Below are 22,286 nucleotides of genomic sequence, written 5' to 3' on the forward strand. Positions count from 1 at the left end.
TTACCATACATATGTTAAGAACTTATTTCTCTCAAATTTAAAAAGAGAATTTTACATGCAAAAAGACATTCACATCACACTCCTGGTGGATAAAGATAACAATTTATTTCTGCAGTCGGCAGTGATAACTTTTTCTATTTCAGAAAATATTCAGTTTAATGCAGATGATGATGGAAACGAGAGCACCAATAACTCCAAACATGAGTCTGGTAGAGAGAGCGAATCCTGCAGTACCTTTCAGGAAAACAGGAAAACAAAAAGAGAAGCATTGAATATCAAACCTGGTACAAAAACACTGATTATGTCATTGGGCTGCAACTTTAAGATTTAAGTTAGCCCCCCCCCCGCCGCCTGCAGCGGGAGACTCGGTCCACTTCAGAGTCGATGAAGATAAAGGCCCGGATTTTGCGGGGCCGATGACATCGTACGCACAGTCGTAAGCCTTGTAAAAAGCCCCACAAGTTCTGGGTTTCCGCATGCGCAAAAACCCGGAACTTGCGATCTGTCAAGGTTCGCCTTGACAGATCTACCGAACCAAAAGTAAAATCACTTTCGCTGGCGCAGAGTATTTGCCCAGCTACTGCCCAGCAAATGCCCATGAGACCCTGGTAAAAGCAGGCGTGGGGCCTGCTTTCACCAGAGTAAGGGTTAATATAAATGTTAAATAAAAAATTGAACAATAAAAAATCATCCACAAACATTTAAAATTAGTTTATGTAAATTTTGGCCTGGATTAAAATTATTTTTCAAAAAAATAATTTTTTTATTGTAAATGCTTCATTAAAGGGGCTTTTAATTAAATTTGAAAATGGGAACATTTATTTTTATCGCAGTTGTGTAAATTATTTAATGATTTGGAGATTGGTTTCATGCTTATGGGAATTCTGTCCGTAAATGGAAACCCCATAAGCATATGAGAAATCCTCCTTTCTGATAGGAGGACTTGGCCCACATGATCCCAGGGACGCTTCCGAACCGCCTGCGTCCCTGGGATCTGTGAGCCTTTACGCAGGCGTACGCCGGCAGGCCCAGGACCCGAAGACTCCGAAGCCCGGGAGCCAGCAGGTAGGTTCGTATTTTTTTTCGGGTCGGAGGGGTACTCCGGAGATACGCCTCTGACCGCAAATTCCAGCCCAAAATGTCACCGGCGGGAACAGTAAGTGAACTCGGCTGATTTTAACCCCTCCCATCCACCGTTTCCACCCGATGCAGGGGGTTAAAATCGACCTCACAGTTTGTGTTTTATGTAGATTTATTTAAAGAAGTAATATGTATCGAATTTGGTTTTTTTTTAAGTAACATTATAATATACTCTCTGTGGTGTTCTTTTTTCTTTTACCTGAAGAGTTGCCACAGTGGCTTTCTAACCCAGGTGGCTCCCACCCTCTCCCAGATGAACTATAACACTGTTCATTGTACTCAATGCTAACATTCTCCTTTAAGCTCATTTAAAAAAAAATCGGTGGTAGAATTACAATATCAAATTTAAGCTACATGAGCCCTAATTAAGGACCGTCACTCCTTTATGTTGTATTGCTAAAACATCTCTACAGGTATAATGCTGGAGTGTCGGGGCCCCAACTATGAGACTATAGTAATCTCGGATGTAATGCTTAAGTTGTCCACCAGAGGGAGACAAATGCTAAGGGGATTATAATTACTAGTCTTAAGGTAAAATTGCATTATGGGTAGAATGACATCATAGGATCCTCCATCTTAGATTGCTCATGCAGTTGAATTGATGTGCATGCCTGTAGTTGTGAGAGCTCTGTTCTCTCCTGGTTCTGTGTAAATTAAAAGCAAAGTTTTGAGTTCCTGAAGTCTCACTTATATCCCTTATTTGGACCTTAACCACCCGGTTATAACAGAGACCCAAATTCAAACTTTAATTTCATTGGACATTCCCCCTCCAAGGTGAGTTTTACCAGTCTCAAGGGAATATCTGTAGAAGGAATGGAAGACTAGGTAATGTGGTGCATTTCATTCTCACTATGACTTGCCTCTTAGCACGCTGTGTACTGTGCTGTGGGAGGGAAAACAACCTTTCCCACATTATTAAATGCAGCACTGATTGGAATCTGTCCTTGGGCACACACACTCCTGGGCAAGAATAGCATGGTTACAGTAGTCCAACTTGGTAAGATGATAAAAAGAGAAAATATTTTACCAATGGACTGCAGTGTGGTCACAAAGCTTCCAGGTGGTATTGTTCCTCCGTTGAGACTTGCGACGATTGACATAAATTTGTCTGCCCAAGAACCTGCTGCTATTCCAGTGGCAGTGAATCCTAGCGCACCAATAAAACTCTCTGCAGCAGTAATGGCACCAACTGGAAAGGAAAGTGTTTAATTTATTTTAAAGCTCTGTAATAATTATATGGTGGCACTAATTACATAGCATAAACTTTCCCCCCCATTTTCCTATCCCCTTTTTCTTTCCTCCTCTCCAAGGTGATGAATCCTACTTGGGTGCAATTATATGGGTGATGGCAACTCAAGCCCAGATTTTTATTTCATAAGCTTCCTGTGATTAGACGCAGCCTACACAACAATATCCTCCTATCTCAGCCGACATTGTGGAGTTTAAATGGGGAACATCCTAGCATGACCTTGGTGGTGAATCTCAACATGTTGGGCGGTATTATTTCATAGCGAGTGGATAGGTAGGAAAGATTACAAGGAAATGATCTGGTTGAGGGACTCAGTTGATGCCATGAAACTGGTTTATCATTTGCAATGTATAGATCTTAATTTTGAATATTTTTTCTACCAGGATACAAAGATATACTGCGTTATGTGACAGAGCCAGCAGCACTTGATAATAGCAGTAAATTGGTTATTTTTCACAGTGGTTTACAGGAGAGTTCACAATCTGAAAATCATAAGCAGAGCCTACTCATATGACAGCACAGGCACAATGGACCAAATAGCCACTTCCTGTGCTGTAAACATCTATAGAATTCGATATATACAAACAATTAATTCAGAGGAAAAAATTATGTAATAGCAAGTTGTCTTTATCCCAGCTGAGTGACTATAGTCAATATGGCAGCAAATTAATTTAGCTAGAGGTGGTGTCATAACAAGGATAATTAAGATAATGATATGGGACCTGAAGACTCTGGCTGTAGATGACAGGTACTTTAGTGCTAAGAGTTTTAGGGCAGAGGATTAAAAATAAATAAGCCATTCAACACATTTAAAGAAGAGCTAGAGGGGCCCATTGAATGGGAGGCTTTCTGAAAGCTGTGTAAGTCACTGTACAACAGGCTGACAAAACTCAAGTTGCTGGAGTAATGCTCACTGAAACTAAGATTTGAACTCCTAGTTCAGACCCCAACACTAGCATTATAGCAGTAGAGAAGCTATATGAATGAAACACAAAGGAGCGATCGTTATTAATTGGAGCTGATGGGGCTAAAATTGATATTGTAATTCTACTTCTAATTGAAAGTATGATTTTCTGACACACAACTTAATTTTGCTCTTTAATTGAGGCAGAATTTCATTTAGAACAGGGATCCAATTCTTGTTTATTTAAATAAAAACACAGATGTCACAGCATGATGGGAACTGGTTGTCTATATTAACAATTTGGAGGAAGGGACCGAGTGAAACGTATCCAAATTTGCCAATGATACAAAGATGGGAGGGAAAGCACTGAGTGAGGAGGACATAAAAAACCTGCAAAAGGACATAGACAGGCTAAGTGAGTGGGCAGAGATTTGGCAGATGCAATATAATGTTGGAAAGTGTGAGGTTATGCACTTTGGCAGAAAAAATCAAAGAGCAAGTTATTATCTAAAGTGAGAGAAACTGCAAAGCGCTACAGTACAAAGGGATCTGGGGGTCCTGGTGCATGAAACACAAAAAGTTAGTATGCAGGTGCAGCAGGTGATCAGGAAGGCCAATGGAATCTTGGCTTTTATTGCAAGGGGGATGGAGTATAAAAACAGGGAAGTCTTGCTGCAATTATACAGGGTATTGGTGAGGCCACACCTGGAATACTGCGTGCAATTTTGGTTTCCATATTTAAGAAAAGATATACTTGCTCTCGAGGCGGTTCAGAGAAGGTTCACTCGGTTGATTCCGGAGATGAGGGGGTTGACGTATGAGGAAAGGTTGAGTAGGTTGGGCCTCTACTCATTGGAGTTCAGAAGAATGAGAGGCGATCTTATCGAAACATATAAGATTGTGAGGGGGGCTTGATCGGGTGGATGCGGTGAGGATGTTTCCACTGATGGGTGAGACGAGAACTAGGGGGCATAATCTTAGAATAAGGGGCTGCCCTTTCAAAACTGAGATGAGGAGAAACTTCTTCACTCAGAGGGTAGTAAATCTATGGAATTTGCTACCCCAGAGAGCTGTGGAAGCTGCAACATTAAATAAATTTAAAATGGAGATAGACAGTTTCCTAGCAGATAAGGGAATTAGGGGTTACGGGGAGAGGGCAGGGAAGTGGACATGAGTCTAGGTTCGGATCAGCCATGATCCTATTGAATGGCGGAGCAGGCCCGAGGGGCCGTATGGCCTACTCCTGCTCCTACTTCTTATGTTCTTATGTGACAAAAATGGAATATTTTTCTCCATGGGCTGTTTCTCTATACTGTGTTTCTTAGTTTAAATCAGGTTGCAGAATCATAGAATGTTACAGTACAGAAACGGGCTGTTCGGCCCACCCAAATCTGCTTTTCTCCATCTTGTGTTTTTCTCCACTAGTCGATCCCAGTGTGGTTATCACTCCCCATAACCTTTAATACTGTATTTGCCTTTTTCAAACAACTACAAAATTCCTTTTTAAAAGTACTTATGGGTTGCACTTATTTGTGGCAGACAATTCCACATTCTAACCACCCTTGGTGTAAAGATTTTCCCCCCTAACTTCCCCTTTAATTGTTTTAAATTTGTGACCTCTCGCATATCAAAATAATCTAACACTATTTACCCTATTATAATCCTTCATAATTTTGAAGGCCTGTATCAGACCATTCCTTAACCTTCTCAGCTTTTTAACTTCTCAAGGCTCTCTTCAGAACTGTAAACTCTCACCCCGGTAACATCTTAGTGAAGCTATGCTGGGCTTTTTCTGTTGCTTTTATATATCCTTCCTATAATGGGATGACCAAAACTATACACAGTATCGTAACCGCAGCCTAACTAAGGTCTTTTACAAGTTCAGCTTTATCTCCTTGCTTATATATTCTAGATACAAAATCAAAGATTCCATATGCCTTATGATGGCCTTATCTACTTGCGTTGCCACCGTTAATGACGTGTATCTGCACATCTACTCCATTTCTTTCTGCTTATCTATTCCGTTTAAAATCTTATTGTTCAAGGTGTACTTCCTTCCCCTATTTTTACTTCTAAAACCTTTTACTTGTCATTTCTCTACAATGAACTACATCCACCACCTAACTGCTTATCTTCCTAGCCTATTTATGTCGTCCTGCTGTCCTCATTACAATTTTCTATACCCCCAAATTTGGGATCATCAGCAAATGTTCTTATCGTTCCCTCAACTCTTAAATCCAGGTCACATATGTATAGACTAAATAAAAGCAGTCCAACAGACTCCTGTGGGATATCATTCATCACTTTCCAGTCCAAGGCATTTCCCTTTAATGCTGCCCTTTGCTTTTGTCCCTCGAATCATCTCTCTATCCATGTGACCATATTCCCCTTCATTCTACATTCCATTATCTTTAGCATAAGGCTCTTACACAGTACCTTATCAAATGTACTTTTTCCCTTTCCTTAGAATTTTGTAAAATTACAGCCAGACCCCCACTATTTCTTCCTTAGCTTCCCTCACGATCCTCAAATGTAAACCATCAGGGACTGGTAATTTGTCTACTTTAAGTTTGAGTAACTCCTTTGGTATTATATCTCTTTGAATAATAACCTCCACTAACTGTTCTACAGTGATCTCTAGTGGTTCTATAATCCCAATATCCAGCTACTCTGAAATAGTATTTACTTATTATCTCAACCCCTTGTTCTCCTATAGTAGATGGCTTTCTTTATCCTTTAGCAGTTCTACCTCTACCTTGATTATCCTCTTGTACTAATCTTCCTTTTAGGTTCTTTGCTAATTTTGTCTCATACTTCCTCCTAAACTTTTTAATTTCCATTTTTGTAACTTTCCAATATTCTTTATGTTTGTTCTGGTGTGGTATCTTGAGGTGGCCATAGATGGAGACAGACACAGGTTAACTCCGTAACATGGTTTAATCAACACTTGCACATAAAAGCTTCTGCCATGAGGCAGCAAAAACAAAGAGTACAACCAGTACAGACCAGACTTAACTCAGGAGACCAATTGCCACAGCACCACCTGGTGGATCAGGTTACTCATAACCTCCCAGGTTACTACACTCCTCCCCCCTTAACATTGCCGTATGCAATTCTTAAACAATAACCCTTACTAGGTACTACGTTTTAATTAACCAGTATGCTCTAACCATGGTTAACCCCTGACTAATTTAACAGGTTTGTATAAGTCTTTCTGGTTGCTTACGAATCCTTTGTGAACGTCTTAATTCCACTTGTGGTGGATTCTCAGATTCATTCGCACTTGAGATTGGAGTAGTCTCTGATGTTGGTTTTACTCTGTCCCGCTGTGGCCTGGCAGTACCAGTGTCCACTGGCACCTTATAAGCCATGCTGGGTCCTGGAACAGCCTCCTCTACTGCCCTTTGTTCCATCTGAGGCAGTTCCCCCTGCTGCCGGCTGAAAAGCTGATCCACATGCCGACAAACCCCTCGACCATCCCCTAGTAACACGGAGTACGACACAGGTCCTGTAATGTCCTGGATTAGTCCTGGTATCCATTTAGGTCCATAGCCGAAGTTCCGGGTGTACACAGAGTCCCCTATGGCGAAATGGCGAGCTTTAGTATGTTTGTCATGGTACGCTTTTTGGTTTGTTTGTTTTGTCTCAACCTTGCTTTTGAGATCTGGGTGTATCAGGTCTAACGTGCACCGCAACTTTCTCCCCATCATCAACTCAGCCGGAGAAAGCCCCGTGGTAGCTTGGGGTGTTATACGATAACTAAACAAGGCTCTATTGAGCTTGGTCTCCAGGGTGTCACCTGAGCTCTTCCTCATGAGCTCCTTAAAAGTCTGCACGGCTCGCTCGGCTAACCCATTTGAGGCTGGGTGATATGGAGCCGAGGTGACGTGTGATTCCATTCCTTACCATGAATTATTTGCTCCCTTCACTAACAAAACACTGCATTGTCGGATACAATCATTTCTGGAATACCATGCGTGCTGAAGCTGTTCCTGAGACAATCCAGTGTGGCATCAGTCGTTGCAGAGCTCACTGGATAAACGTCGATCCACTTTGAGTGAGCGTCTACCAGCACCAAAAACATTTTGCCCATAAAAGGTCCTGCATAGTCTATGTAAATTCTCCTCCAGGGTTTGCTGGGCCACTCCCAGGGATGGAGTGGTGCCCCGGCAGGTGCTTTCCTCTGTTCCTGACATATAGTGCATGACTTTACCTTTGACTCAATTTCAGCATCCAAGTTAGGCCACCACAGGTAGCTCCTAGCCAGTCCTTTCATTCTAGTCATTCCTGGGTGCGATTGATGCAACTGTTCCATCAAAGTAGAGCATCCCCGTTCTGGGACTATGATGCATGCTCCCCATAGCACACATCCATCTTGGACACTGAGCTCGTGCTGTCTCTGTCTGTACGGCGCGAACTCCGGTCCCTCACGGTGATCTGGCCAGCCTTTCAACACATACTCACGGACCCTTGACAGAACGGGGTCCTTGGCTGTCCAGCCCTGGATTTGCGCTGAAGTCATCAGGGGACTGATCTCCTGATCCAGCAGCAGGACGTGCTCCTCAGGGGAAGTACTGCGAGGAGATTTTGAGAGGGGCAGGCGGCTGAGAGCATCCGCGTTCCCGTTTTCCTTGCCGGCTCTGTACGTGATCACATATTCATAGGCTCTTAGTATTACTGCCCATCTCATTATTCTCTGTGATGCCATTTGAGGCACCGCTTTCATCTCATTCAGTAAGCTAATAAGAGGCTTGTGGTCAGTACTGATTACAAACTTCCTCCTATATATGTACTTATGGAATTTCTTTACTCCAAATATAATGGCTAACCCCTCTATCAAGCTGTGAATAGTTCTTTTCCACAGCTGTGAGCGTGCGTGAAACAAACCCGATGGGCCTTTCCGCTCCATCTGGCATGCGGTGGGCCAACACTGCCCCCACTCCATAGGGTGATGCGTCGCAGGACATTATCAGCTCCTTCTTCTCGTCGTAATGCACTAACACCCTGCTGGACTGAAGTAGCTCCTTTGACTGCTGAAACGCTTTCGCTTGCTCTGGCCCCCAACGCCATGGCTCCTCCTTTCTCAGCAGTTTGTGCAGGGGTGCCAGCAGCATCGATAAGTTTGGAAGAAACCGGTTATAATAATTCAGGAGCCCTAGATAGGCTTTCAGTTCAGTCACTGAGGTGGGTGCAGGTGCATCCTGCACTGCCCGCACTTTCCCTGGTAATGGATGGAGGCCTGTGGCATCCACCCGATGTCCCAGGAATGTAACTTCCTTCTCCATGAAACTACATTTACTCCGTTTCAGGCGTAGCCCCGCCTCTTCCAGCCGCTGTAGCACTTTGTCCAGTGTTTTTACGTGATCCTGATCGTCACTTCCTGTTAGCAGAATATCATCTAAGTACACGGCCACCTTTGGAATGCCCTGCAGAATGCCCTCCATAGTCCGTTGGAATATTGCTGGGCTAGAACTGACACCAAATGGTTACCTGGCATACGTGAACAGCCCCTTGTGCGTGTTCACCGTGACACACACTTTTTTTGATTCTTCATCTAGCAATATCTGCTGATACGCATGACTCATGTCCAGTTTGCTGAATCTTTCTCCCCCAGCGAGCGATGTTAACATGTCCTCCATTCTTGGAATGGGGTACTGTTCCAGTGATGATACTCTGTTCACTGTTAACTTATAGTCACCACACACCCTTACGTTACCGTCGGGCTTCAATACCGGGACTATTGGTGCCGCCCAGTCTGAAAATTTCACTGGTTCTATTACTTTGTCCTTTAGCAGGCGATCTAGTTCCGCCTCAACCTTGGTTTTCATTGCAAAAGGTACCGACCTTGGTTTAAAGAAACGAGGCGTGGCATCACTGGCTACATGAATCTTGGCTGTGGCTCCCCTTAAGGTGCCCAGTTCGTCCTTGAACACTAACTCATGCTTCATCAGCACTTCTTGCAGTGCCTCTGTACTGTCCTCCATTTTATTCATTGCCTGCCAGTCCACACTCAACTCACTGATCCACCCTCGCCCTAACAGGTTTGGCCCTGACCCTGCTACCACTACCACCGTAAGCTCTTTGGTGACTCCTTTGTGTTCCACTTGTACTTTGGCCGCCCCCAAAATGTCCACCTTCTGTCCTGTGTAGGCTTTGGGACTAATAGGGCATGTACCTAGCTCTGGTACTTTTGCTTCCCCCCCCATAGCTTGGCATACTCAGTCTGCGACATTATGGTTACACTACATCCGGTGTCAATCTCAAACTTTACTTGACCTCGGTTCACTATCAAATACTGAGTGAGAGGGGGTACGTTGGGCCTTGAAGTGTCTATACTGTATATAGTGAAAACCTCCTCACTGGACTCTTCCTCCTCTTGTATGTAATCTGCCCGCTTTGTGTACTTCTCCCTCCCCCCTTTAGAATGCTTTGCCCCTTTATCACTGCTTCTCTCACTCACTGCCCTTTTACAGACTTTCTCTAAGTGCCCTATTTTTCCACAATTGTGGCACTTTGTCTTTGCAAACCTGCAGTCCTTTGCATAATGGCTCATCCCGCCACATCGGTAGCAATCCCCAACCCCGACTGGTGGACTTTTCGCGCCAGCTTCCATCTTGAAAACAGCTCCTCCCACTGGTTTACTCCATTTCTCCTTGCTCATACTGTTTAAGTCCTTAATGTCCTTGTTAGCCGTCTCCATGGCTTGTGCTTTTTTAAGTGCCGTCTCAAATGTTAATCCTTCTTCTGACAGCAACCTTTGCTGTATACTGTCGTCGTTAACTCCGCATACTAGTCTGTCCCTTAACATGACTGTGAGCGTATTTCCAAAATTACAGTCCTGTGCGAGCTTCCGAAGCTCCTCCACATACTCAGTAACGCTTTCTTCCGGCCTCCTAATCCTCGAATTGAATTTCCATCTCTGTACTATTTCACTAGGTTTCGGATTGAAATGATTCTTTAGTAGACTCACCAACTCGTCAAAAGATTTTTCTCCTGGCCACTCCGGGCTCAGCAGATTCCTCATCCGTGTATAGGTTTGCGCTCCCACACAACTCAGTAAAATAGCCCTTTTCTTTTCAGCACTGTCCACCTCGTTTGCCATAAAGAAATGGCTCAGTATTTCAATATACTCCTCCCAAGACTGCGACTTGCTGTCAAAAGGTGCCACGGAGCCTACCGTTCCTCCCATCCTTGGAGTCCGGTCACTTCAGCCAAAAAATCAAACTCCGTTTCGACTCCCGCGGCCTAGCCTCGTGCTTTTCTGACTAGTTTGCTAACCAACCCGAGCACCTCTTCCGAATACTCCCTAACTATGACTGATCCACCAAAACTTTTCCGTCCTTTATTCTCGTCGCCATATGTGGTATCTTGAGGTGGCCATAGATGGAGACAGACACAGGTTAACTCCATAACATGGTTTAATCAACACTTGCACATAAAAGCTTCTGCCATGAGGCAGCAAAAACAAAGAGTACAACCAGCACAGACCAGACTTAACTCAGGAGACCAATTGCCACAGCACCACCTGGTGGATCAGGTTACTCATAACCTCCCAGGTTACTACATCTGGCATTCATTTTTCCTATCAGTCCAGTACACACACACTTTTTTTTAAAGTTTCAAATTTGATCTAATCTCATCCTTCCTCGATGGAACTCCAGCCTTTTAAGAAAAATACCATTCTCAAAATGGCTTCTGCATGAAGGCCAATTGACTCCTTTGGCTGTGCTTGAAGCATATTAGGAAGAAGCCAGTTAAGCCAATAGTGTTGGTTATTAGTGAACAATTAAAGGGCTATTAAACTACAACATAATCTAAAGAGGATAGCCCTAGCATGGAAAGCACTGTCAGATTGAAGTTAATGGGAATCGGGGCAAAACTCTCCACTGGCTGGAGTCATACCTAGCACAAAGGAAGATGGTTGTGGTTATTCGAGGCAAATCGTCTGGACATCGCTGCAGGAGTTCCTCAGGGCAGTGTCCTGGGCAATGTTCCCGCTAAGCTGTGCAGCCGCGCAGCAGTCTGGTGGTCCCATGCAGGCCGCTCACCGGCTTTTAAATGGAAAAAACCGTGCATGCGGATAATTTGAATGGGCCGCGCAACCCTCACATAATGAAGCAGTCCGTGCCGCATGCAGCAAGATCTGGACAACATTCAGGCTTGGGCTGATAAGTGGCAAGTAACATTCGTGCCACACAAGTGCCAGGCAATGATCATCTCCAAGAAGAGAGAGTCTAAACACTGCCTCTTGACATTCAGTGGCATTACCATCGCCGAATCCCTCACCATCAACATCTTGGGGGTCACCATTGACCAGAAACTTAACTGGACCAACCACATAAATACTGTGGCAACAAGAGCAGGTCAGTGGCTGGGTATTCTTTGGCCAGTGTCTCACCTCCTGACTCCCCAAGGCTCAAGTCAGGAGTGTGATGGAGTACTCTTGACTTGCCTAGATGAGTGCAGCTCCAATAACACTCAAGAAGCTCGACATCATCCAGGGCAAAGTACCCCACTTGATTGGCACCCCATCCACCACCTTAAACATTCACTCCCTCCACCACTGGTGTACTGTGGCTGCAGTGTGTACCATCTACAAGATGTACTGCAGCAACTACCAAGGCTTCTTCAGCAGCACCTCCCAAACCCACGACCTCTTCCACCTAGAAGGACAAGGGCAGCAGGCACATGGGAACGCCACCACCTGCAAGATCCCCTCCAAGTCACACACCTTCATGACTTGGAAGTATATCGCCAATCCTTCATCGTCGCTGGGTCAAAATCCTGGAACTCCCTTCCTAACAGCATTGTGGGAGTACCTTCACCACATGGACTGCAGCGGTTCAAGAAGGCGGCTCACCACCACCTTCTCGAGGGCAATTAGGGATGGGCAATAAATGCTGGCCTTGCCAGTGATGGCCACATCCCGTGAACAAATAAAAAAAAAAAGCCAACACAGTTGGTGTGCCTATGAGCAATGTTTCCTCTAAGCTGCGTGGCCATGCAGCCTATGAGCAATGTTTCCTCTAAGCTGCATGGCCATGCAGCTGTCTACTGGTTCCACACAGCCTGGGACCGGCTTTTCCAATGCAAAATTTCACGCATGCGCAAAACTTTGAATGGGTCGTGCAGCCTATTAAAGGGACCGCGCACCCACATTTAAAATTAGAGGGAACATTGCTTATGAGTATGTGTTATTGAGTTGGCTGTTCGTTGTTCAAGTACAGTGCCTCAGTCTCACAGATTTACCTTCTCAAAGACAAAGGGGGCGATTTTGCCGGCGCTCAGGGGTCGGGTTTGGAGGCGGGTCTGCTGGCAAAATCAAAACGATTGGCAGCGGGTCCCGAACCCACTTCCAACCCACCTCCAATCAATCTTCCCGGGAGTCAGGTCCCCAATTTGCGCAGGGACCCAACTCCCAGCGGCGGGAAGAGGATTATAGCCATTTAACTGCTTGTTAACAGGTAGTTAACAGGCAGTTAAGAGGCTTTTTCCAATTTTGCCAGGTCGACTGCAGGCTTCCTGATGTCCGGACACCACACCAGGTAAGTGTGGCATGTTGTGAGTCTACTGTAATGTTTCTTCATTGATGACAGCTGCAGAAGTGGTGTGAAGGATCCAATGGCACACTGGTGAGTTTCAGAGGTAAGGGAATGCTGGGAAAATCATTTTTAATGTATTTAGACTTTTCTGTAGGTAATAAGGTTTGAAGTGTTTGTGTAGTCCCTTCTCATTGACGAGAACCTCTCTCACCTGTGACAAATCGCTTCTGTAACCTCACCTGCAGCTGCCATCTGTTTTATCCTAAAGAGAGTGTCTCTGGAGAGCCTGGGGGAAAGGGCTCACCTTTGTACAGTGATTGTCAGTGTTTGCAGCACCTCAATGCTGTCAAACACTGTAAAATCATCTGTCAAACAAAAATGAGTGTGTCCCCTTTCAGAAAACCAGCAGATGACGCGTCATCAATGTATATCATCTGACGCTGGCTTTCTCTTAATTGGCCAGCAAGCCCGCAGGGCGGGCTTAACAAGACCAATTGACGCAAAATAGCGTCTGTGTCGGGCGTCGTTGGGGGCGGGATCGGAACCCGCAAGTCAGCTGACCCGCTCTCAACTCTCACCGAAAGGTAAGATCGTGGCCGTAGTGACCGGTGGAATTGGGTGGGTTTGGGTCGGACACCTGTTTCACACTCGGCCTGATTTTTCTCTTTATTGACTTCAATCAGATGGGTATAAAATGAATGTCCGACCTGAGCATACCCTGTTCCCACAGGGCAGGTGAGTTAGGTTAAAATTAGGGCTATTTCAAAGGGTTTTAGGGATATCAAGATCAGGCAGATGTAGTTAGCTACCATTTTGACCTTGTCACAATAGACATGGAGGTAAAACGTGGGTAAGATGTGTGCATAATTTCAAGAAAGACTGTATCCTGTGAGGATCAGTCAGCCACTCCATTCTGAGGTGTGTTTGCAGATCTTTCAAACAAGCAATAGGCAAAGAAAGCCACTCAAAGGAACTCAATTGACTGAATTATCCATTTAACTCTTTCATGAACTGATTCCAAGCTGCTCTGTTATTTGGACTGACTTGACTAACTCTCAGTTACTGTTTACTGCTGCAGATGACCTGTCATTCTTATCCATATCATCTGGAAGGCTCTGTGCGGAGGTTAAGTGCTTACTCAGGGTTAGAAGGAAGCATTAACTCATGTCATTCTCTTGTACCTCCTACCAGCTGGTTCAAACATAGCATCACAGAGACCTGATATTAACTCATCCTCTTGGCCAGAAAATAGTACATGATGCGGGGGAGGGGGAACGGAGAATAGGGAAAAATGGGAACCAAAATGAAGCAATAATTGTGAATTTGTAGTTGAATAGACAAATAGGGAGAAATCATGCTCTTACCTGCTCCCATACCCATCAACACAGCCTTAGAATATGGTAAAGCATCCACTGTAAGTAAAAAAATTCAAATCATAAAAATCCTGCAGTGTAGTACCACCGAGTGACATCAAGCAGAGTGAAATAGAGAAGTGTGTACAAGTTTGATAATATAATGATTAACTTATTTTCCTTTATACTCGGGAATTCATTTTACTTTATACTCAGTAATTACAAAATATTAATCAATTGTAAATGACTTGGAGATTTGACAACAACAACTTGCTTTATACACTACATTTAATGCAATAAAACATCCCAAAGAACTTCACAGACTGAAACGGATGCTAGGCAGTGGTAGGAGAGAGTTATGAGAGGTAACTGAAGCCATCTTCGAAAAGAGAGGTTTTAAGGAGGCTTTTGAAGGAAGAAATGATATAGCAAGGTGAATGGGTTTAGGGAGAGAATTCCAGTGTGTAGGGCTGATGGTTCCATTACCAAATGTGGAGTGGCAAGGGGAGGTGCAAAGGATCTCCAAGTCAGACAGTGTGCACTGGTACATAAGGTTGGAGCAGGTTGAAAAGGTTGGGGGGTGCAAGGCAATGGAGCGACTTAAAAACAAAGACAATGATTTTGAATTTGATGTGGTGGGGGATAGGAAGTTGGTGAGGACAGACGTGATAGGGTAGTAGGTTAGCGCAAGATACGATGCAGGTGGCAGAGGTTTGGATGAGTTGAAATTTACATAAGGCAGAACTTGGAATGCCAGCAAGGAAAGAGTTGAACAAGGTAAGCCTGGAATTGACAACGGCATGGATGGGAATTTCAGTGGCAGTGAGGGTGAGGAAAAGGCGTAGGCAACAATCATTGCAAAGGTGAAAATAGCTGGTCTTGATATTGCATAAGAAGAAGGGTTTGAAACTCAGGTCAGGGTCAAATAAGATGCTGAGCTTGCACACTGCTGAGTTCAACTTGAGCGAGCAGTTGGGAAGGGACATCAAATCGGACTAGTGGGAGGAGTTGTTGGTGGGATTCAAAAAGAAAGGCTTCAGTCTTGGCAATGTTAAGTTGGAAAAAGTTCTTGTTCGCCCATTGATCTGATGTCAGACAAGCAATCGGACTGCGCAGTGGTAGTAATTAAGTCAATGCTGCTGGTGGGAGAGAGGTAAAGCTGAGTTATTAACATAAATATGGAAGCTAATTCTCTGCCTAAGGACAGCATGTATATGAGGAATAGGAGGGATCCATGAATGGAACTGATCTTGTGGGCAAGGAAAATAACTCACTACAGTAGATGTGCTGGCTACACTGGGACAGATAAGAGATGGACCTCAGAGGAGAGGCAATGGTAGAATATGGAGTACTTGACCATGCTGAATGCTGCATAGTCAAGGAAAAACAAAGTAGGATAACACAGTATAGTTGCAGTCACAAATGATGTAGTTGATAACTTTGACCAGGGCAGTCTCAGTGTTTTTGACAGAGCAGAAAGCAGAATAAGCGATTTGATGATAGTGAAATGTGAAATACCCAGTGGGCTGATTCATCAATGTGTTGCACCATGGAATGATAGTTGCAATTCTTCACAAGTACCAAGATCCCAGTATTGGATCGTGTCAATGAAACGTGCTGAAAGCAGAAGGTTAAGAACTTCTCCCTCCCCAGGCGAGGGAGAGAGAGATGTTCAGATGGCAAGTCGTCCTGAGCTGCTCAGTAGCCAGTTACAGACAGCACTGACCGAGGCCATGAACAGATTGTCCGCACCTTCATCTCATTCAGGGAATGGTGTCAGCATTGAGGTGGAAGGATTGGGATTAAAAGGACAAAGTGAAAGGTTTTGGGGAAAGGTGTATCACCTTCAAGATCAAGGGTCCTGATGGTGACCCTTGCCCTTTGAGAGGGATCTCAAGCATAGACTGCCTATCCTCATAGTCATATAATGCTGCAAGCTGGGAAAAATTGAGAGAAAGATGCAATCGCAAATAAACTTGAATTTTAGCAAGATCCAGGACAGCACAGTCCACTTTTATTGGTACCCCGCCACTGAACTCAATATCCGTCCCATACGCCACTAACACACCGTGGAAGCAGTATGTACTAGCCACAGGATGCACTGCAGCAACTTGCCAAGCTTAACTTGATAGCACCTCCCAGCCCTGTGACCTCTACTGGCAAAGGTAGCAGCGTCATAGGAACACTCCCACCTGCAAGTTCCCCTCCACCATCCTGACTTGGACATATATTGCCATTCCTTCACCACTGCTGGGTCAGTATCCTAGAATTCCCTACATAATATCATTGTGGAGCACAGTCACCACAAGGGACCCCAAAGTTCAAAAGAAGGTCCATTCCCACCTCTTTCACAGATAAATGCAGCTTTGCCTGTGTCTGCTGCATTCCAAGAATAAATTAAAAAATATATACTTTATCTGGCAAATAAACAGAAGAGGCATTGATTCCCTTGTCTGTGCATTGTATGTGGCAATAGACTATAATGTCTCACCGGTAGAGAAAGAGCAGACCAGTATTAGTAAGGCCAGGCAATGCATTTTGATTTTTCACCACAGTCCAAATGATAGTGTCCAGTTAAGATTGTGATCTAATTCCGTCACCTACAGAAATGGAGAGAAAGATTATATAACACGCCAGTTGAGCCATAGTTTCTATCCTATGGGAAACGTTAAAGCTCACTCAAAACTGTGTGAATATTGTGAGAGTAAATGATGCATGTTGCATAGCAAATTCTGAGCTTTTCTATCTGATTATTTGTGACTGATCACAGTTCGTGCGCCCTTGAACTTTGCACTGCGCATACAGAGATTGTTTCGCTTCATTTTGCAATGCATGTAAGTGCACAAGGGGCGTGTGTTCCTTTACTGCACAGGATTTCTAATACGCTGTAGTACCTTACAATTGGAAATACAGTGGCTGCGGTTGGGAGAAACTGAAGGTTTTCCAAATGTACACAATTCCTCCCCCCATTATTAAAATACAGTAAGCAAAAAGCTTCATTGTGACCCTTCTGTGGTTATTGACAAAATCTATTATTCCGCTGCTGTTAGATCTTTTCGATTAGTCAGAAATATCAACTATCAATCACAAATGAAGAACTGTATTGGGTTTGAGTTATAGCTATCAAGTACATTATAAGAAATCCAAGGTGGTTCTTAGGTTGGGGCGTCCATAAGAAAAAACTTACAGCGCCTTTCACGACCTCAGGACTTCCCAAAGCGTTTTACAGCCAATGAAGTACTTTTGAAGTGTAGCCGCTGTTGTAATGTAGGGAACACGACAACCAATTTGCACACAGCAAGCTCCCACGAACAGCAATGTGATAATGACCAGATAATTTGTTTTTTTAGTGATGTTGATTGAGGGATAAATATTGGCCAGGGCACCGGGGATAACTCCCCTGCGCTTCTTCGAAATAGTGTCACGGGAACTTTTACGTCCACCTCAGAGAGCAGACGGGGCCTCAGTTTAACATCTCATCCAAAAGACGGCACCTCCGATAGTGCAGCACTCCCTCAGCACTACACTGATGTGTCAGCCTAGATTTTGGGCTCAAGTCTCTGGAGTGGGACTTGAACCCACAGCCTTCTGGTGTGTCTGATTTTAATCACCTTTCGAAGTGACACGGGCATAATGAAAATCGAACATGTAATCCAGAAACAAAAGGTGTAATTGCTCAGCCAGGGCACGCATTCTATGCACAAGGTCACACCACAATTCATAGGGACTGCGGGTTTCTCTACGGGAGCTGAATTTTGTGTCGACTGCAAGGGAGCGCTAAATTAGGCGCTAATGGTGTAGGTGAGCGGTGTTAGGCTCCAAGCGATAATGAATATGAGGTGTTGTGTAATCGGGAGTGAGCATTGGCGAAGGTGCCTTGCAGCCATTAAAGGGGAGGGTCACTGGAGTCTGCATACCAGCCCCCAATGATTCGGGGAGTGCAGAATGGCGATAGGCTGTGGGATGAAATGCAAAGTCCTTTGACAGCCTGCAACACTCCGGGGACTAAGCAGCCTTTATTTGGCTGCAGATGCATCCTGTGCTCGCTGCCAATCATATCTGACCTTTGGAACAGAAGTTCCTTGACAGCTGAAGCACATCCCTTTAAGTAGCGCCCCACCAGCCGCCAGCCAGCTGGTTCACGCCTCCACTCCCTGGTGCTGTCGGCGAGGTGCGCTACTGAACTTTGCAGATCGGGCGCCCAGTGAGCGTTGCACGCTCGCTGACGTCACGATCAGCATAGCGAAAGGTGCCGAGGCGCTACGGGGCCGGCGAATTCGCCATGTGGCACGGGATTCGCCCCGCTGCAGCGCTAACTGGGGGTGCTAACATGCTGAATTTCTCCCCCATACACTTCATAATTGTGAATGGATGAACCCATTGACAGTGAGTCAAAAGTTCCAATCAGCAAAAATTAACATTTTCAGCAAGAAGTGCAGTCTTGGACAGATCACAGGAAACCTAACTGCTTGAGCAGCAGAAAAGATGACTAAAAACAGATTATGGGTTTGCTGATCCAGTGAAAGAGTTTGACACAGGACTTCTGTTTTAATAATGTTTAATAACGGTTCCTACATTACAACAGTGGCTACACTTCAAAAATACTTCATTGACTGTAAAGTGCTTTGAGGCGCCCTGAGGTCGTGAAAGGCGCTATAGAAATGCAAGTTCTTTCTTATAACATGAACGTTGAGAGAATTACTGTACTCACCAATTGCTGTATCTTGTTTTTCCAGAGCAATTAGGTTCTGATTTTTGGGCTTTTGCACTTTATTTTTTCAAAATGGAGATAACATTTTGGTAGAAAGTTTTTCAGGCATGCTCACCTCTGGCTCTGAAAACTGCTTCCTTATCAACCATCAAGGACAGTAAACATTGCAGCTGACACAAGATCACAAGGTAATTAGAGATGAGGAAGGCGACTTGACCCATTTCTCCAGTGTAGCATCTAATTGTTCCTTAAATGATTCCAGAGTTTTTCTCTCCACTGCTCTATCTGGAAGTCTATTCCACACATTAACCACTCTTCGTGTGAAGAAAAATGTCCACAGGCCAGTCCTAAAATCACTTTTTCCTAGTGTGTCCCCTTCTTCTACTCCCACTGTTTCATTTAAAGTAACATTCTGGGTTAATTTTTTCTATACGCTTAACAACCTTGTAAACCTCTAAGATCACCGCTCTGACACCTCGGGGAAGAAATTCAACTCACGGCCACCTATTTTACACCTGCAAAATGGACGTCCAGCAGATGAAAACCGGGCAGGGGGGTCACCTTGGCTGCCCAATTGACACTCAAAGCCCACCTGAGGCCATATTCAGGCTGGCCTGTCAATGAGCAAGCGGCACGCCTGCTTGAAACAGGTGTCGTGTAAGGCTGTTTAAATATGAAAATTGGGAGCCTTCGGCAGTTGTAGGGCCCTGATTGCAAAATTCAGGTACAAGTATGTGCTGTGCAGTGTGAACTTTTAAAAATGTATTTTGAAAGACATTTTGCCATGATGACATCGGCCCTTGGAATACAGCACCACCTTTCCATTTATTCCCCCCTATTTACTGCACTGCTGATGTCACCTTGCTGAACCAGTTATTCCTCCTACTTCTCTCTGGCTACACGCACAACTGTTGACATTTTGAGCAAAAATGTTGTTAAGCTGACTTTATCCTATTTATGGCTTCATTTCTTTGTTCTAAATGGCAGTATGATTATACACCTACAATCCACAATCGAAGTTTGTCTTCAACGTTCCTCATTGACCTTTTCCAAGAAGACAAACTGGTTCTGAAGGGATATGTTGCACACCTGAGACCAAGTTCCCCAGACATTCAGAGATGTGGCATACAATCCATCTGCACCAGCTGCCATTATGTCTCAGGACAACACGGTTGTCATACTAGGGGCAATTCAAGTGCAATTGTCCCTAATGTGCACCGAGCACTCAAATTAAGTGCAACGAGACCTGGGTGTCCTTGTGCACCAGTCGCTGAAGTAAGCATGCAGGTGCAGCAGGCGGTTAAGAAGGCAAATGGTATGTTGGCCTTCGTAGCGAGAGGGTTCGAGTACAGGAACAAGGATGTCTTGCTGCAGTTGTACAGGGCTTTGGTGAGACCACACCTTGAGTATTGTGTGCAGTTTTGGTCGCCTTATCTGAGGAAGGATGTTCTTGCCATGGAGGGAGTGCAGTGAAGATTCACCAGGCTGATACCTGGGATGGCAGGAATGACGTATGAGGAGAGAGTGGGTCGATTGGGCTTATACTCGCTGGAGTTTAGAAGAATGAGAGGGGATCTCATTGAAACTTACAAAATTCTAACAGGACTAGACAGACTAGATGCAGGAAGGATGTTCCCGATGGTGGGGGAGTCCAGAACCAGGGGTCACAGTCTAAGGATAAGGGGTAAGCCATTTAGGACAGAGATGAGGAGGAATTTCTTCACCCAGAGAGTGGTGAACCTGTGGAATTCTCTACCACAGAAGAGAGTTGAGGCCAATTCATTAAATATATTCAAGAAGGAGTTAGATATATTTCTTAAGGCTAAAGGGATCAAGGGATATGGGGAGAAAGCAGGGACAGGGTACTGAATTTGGATGATCAGCCATGATCTCATTGAATAGCGGAGCAGGCTCAAGGTGCCGAATGGCCTATTCCTGCTCCTATCTCCTATGTTTACTGTAATAACAATTCAAATTTTAATTATAGAGGCATTATTACCCTTGCAAAGTTGTTCGGCAAAGTTTTTCATTAGTTGATAACCATGTACGTGTTGTGACAACATCGCATTGCAAAAACAGCACATGCTGGTAAGGATATTATTCTATTGATTGCTCATGATACAATGCTAAAAATACTTGGCTCTTCTAGACTGGGCAAATTAGATTTATTCTCCAAAATGGCAGTCACTCTTTCTCCTGAAAATGAGTAGCACCTTAGTGAGGCTCGTATTTCAAATAGAGGTTCTTTCCACCTCCCTGACTCCCTGTAAAGCGCGTGTGACAACAGTGCTGTAGTGCTCGAGGACCATTTGGTACAGTGGACTAAATATAATGGAGAAGCGTTTCCGCTTCGGACACAATCGGGAAATTGCGCCTAAAATGCACTTGAAATTGCGCTGGTTAGGTTAGCCTTTAAGTTTCTGCTAAAGTTAATTTGCATAATCAAAAGAAAGAAGAAAGACTTGCATTTCTATAGCACCCTTCACGACCACCGGATGTCTCAAAGCGCTTTACAGCCAATGAAGTACTCTTGGAGTGTTGTCACTGTTGTAATATTGTAAACATAAGTTCTTCCATGAATCAGCGCAATTGGGCACCGTAATAGAATGTAATAGTGTCGGGTTTTCCCACCTTTCTATTCCTTGATGTAACCTGGTGCAGTTTTATTAATACAGGGAGAAAATAGGTGTATTACCAAAAATAAGCATTTTTAATAAGGGTGTCCAGTCCTCCACCTGTGAGTAACATGATTTAAAATCACTTAAAGCAAACTGTGCCGTAACATTTCATAGTTTCATTGGTGTACACTAGTTAGTTACTTTAAATATTTTTTGATATGAAAAGACTTTTAAAACGAGCCTACTAGTGCCTGTGCGCCTATGAAAATGAATGTAAATTAAAATTACCTATTCTAGGTCAAAGCTTGTCCATGAATCATGGCGATCAGGCCTCCCTTAGGGTTTCTATTGTAAAAATCAAAGCTGCTGCCTCAATACGACTCCAGGGTTCCTTGAGGAGCACGAGTCTGGTCGGTTTTATGACTGTCAGGCTTTGACTGCACTGTCTCTCGCCTCAAACTTTCTTTCGGACGGCAGGTCTAAGAGGCACTGAAGAATGCGAGAAGCTTTCCTCTGAAGAAACATGCTGCTGCTGTAAAATGAATGAAGTGAAACTAACTAAAGAAGGAAGAAACTCTTGTTGGCAGACACTGAAAAGACCAACAGTTCGGGGGGATTATAGCTCATTTGTGCACCAACTTGTTTGCCAGTCACATCAATCAGATGAATCATTTTTTTCCACTCTATGTGGTTACGCTGATAATGGGAAAGAAGTTTGTTTTACATGTGAACACACCCTCGAATAACTTTTCATTTTGATTCCGAATCAC

The 22,286-nt window shown here is 44.3% G+C and overlaps 1 protein-coding gene across 1 annotated transcript; it reads right to left on the reverse strand.

The window, feature by feature from the left end:
* Nucleotides 1-85: 85 nt before the first annotated feature.
* On the reverse strand, nucleotides 86-22,080 carry LOC147103131 (interferon alpha-inducible protein 27, mitochondrial-like). Its single transcript, XM_085962462.1, has 5 exons — nucleotides 21,805-22,080; nucleotides 16,679-16,787; nucleotides 14,200-14,247; nucleotides 2,168-2,329; nucleotides 86-234 (listed from the first exon to the last, which is right to left on the reverse strand). The coding sequence occupies exons 2-5, from the start codon at nucleotides 16,722-16,724 to the stop codon at nucleotides 140-142; spliced, it is 351 nt and encodes a 116-aa protein (XP_085818588.1). The 5' UTR covers nucleotides 16,725-16,787; nucleotides 21,805-22,080; the 3' UTR covers nucleotides 86-139.
* Between the last annotated feature and the right edge of the window lie 206 nt (nucleotides 22,081-22,286).

The sequence above is a fragment of the Somniosus microcephalus genome, chromosome 20 (genome assembly GCF_052327205.1).
Source record: "Somniosus microcephalus isolate GS21.2 chromosome 20, FLI_Smic_1.0, whole genome shotgun sequence".
Taxonomy (NCBI): Eukaryota; Metazoa; Chordata; class Chondrichthyes; order Squaliformes; family Somniosidae; genus Somniosus; species Somniosus microcephalus.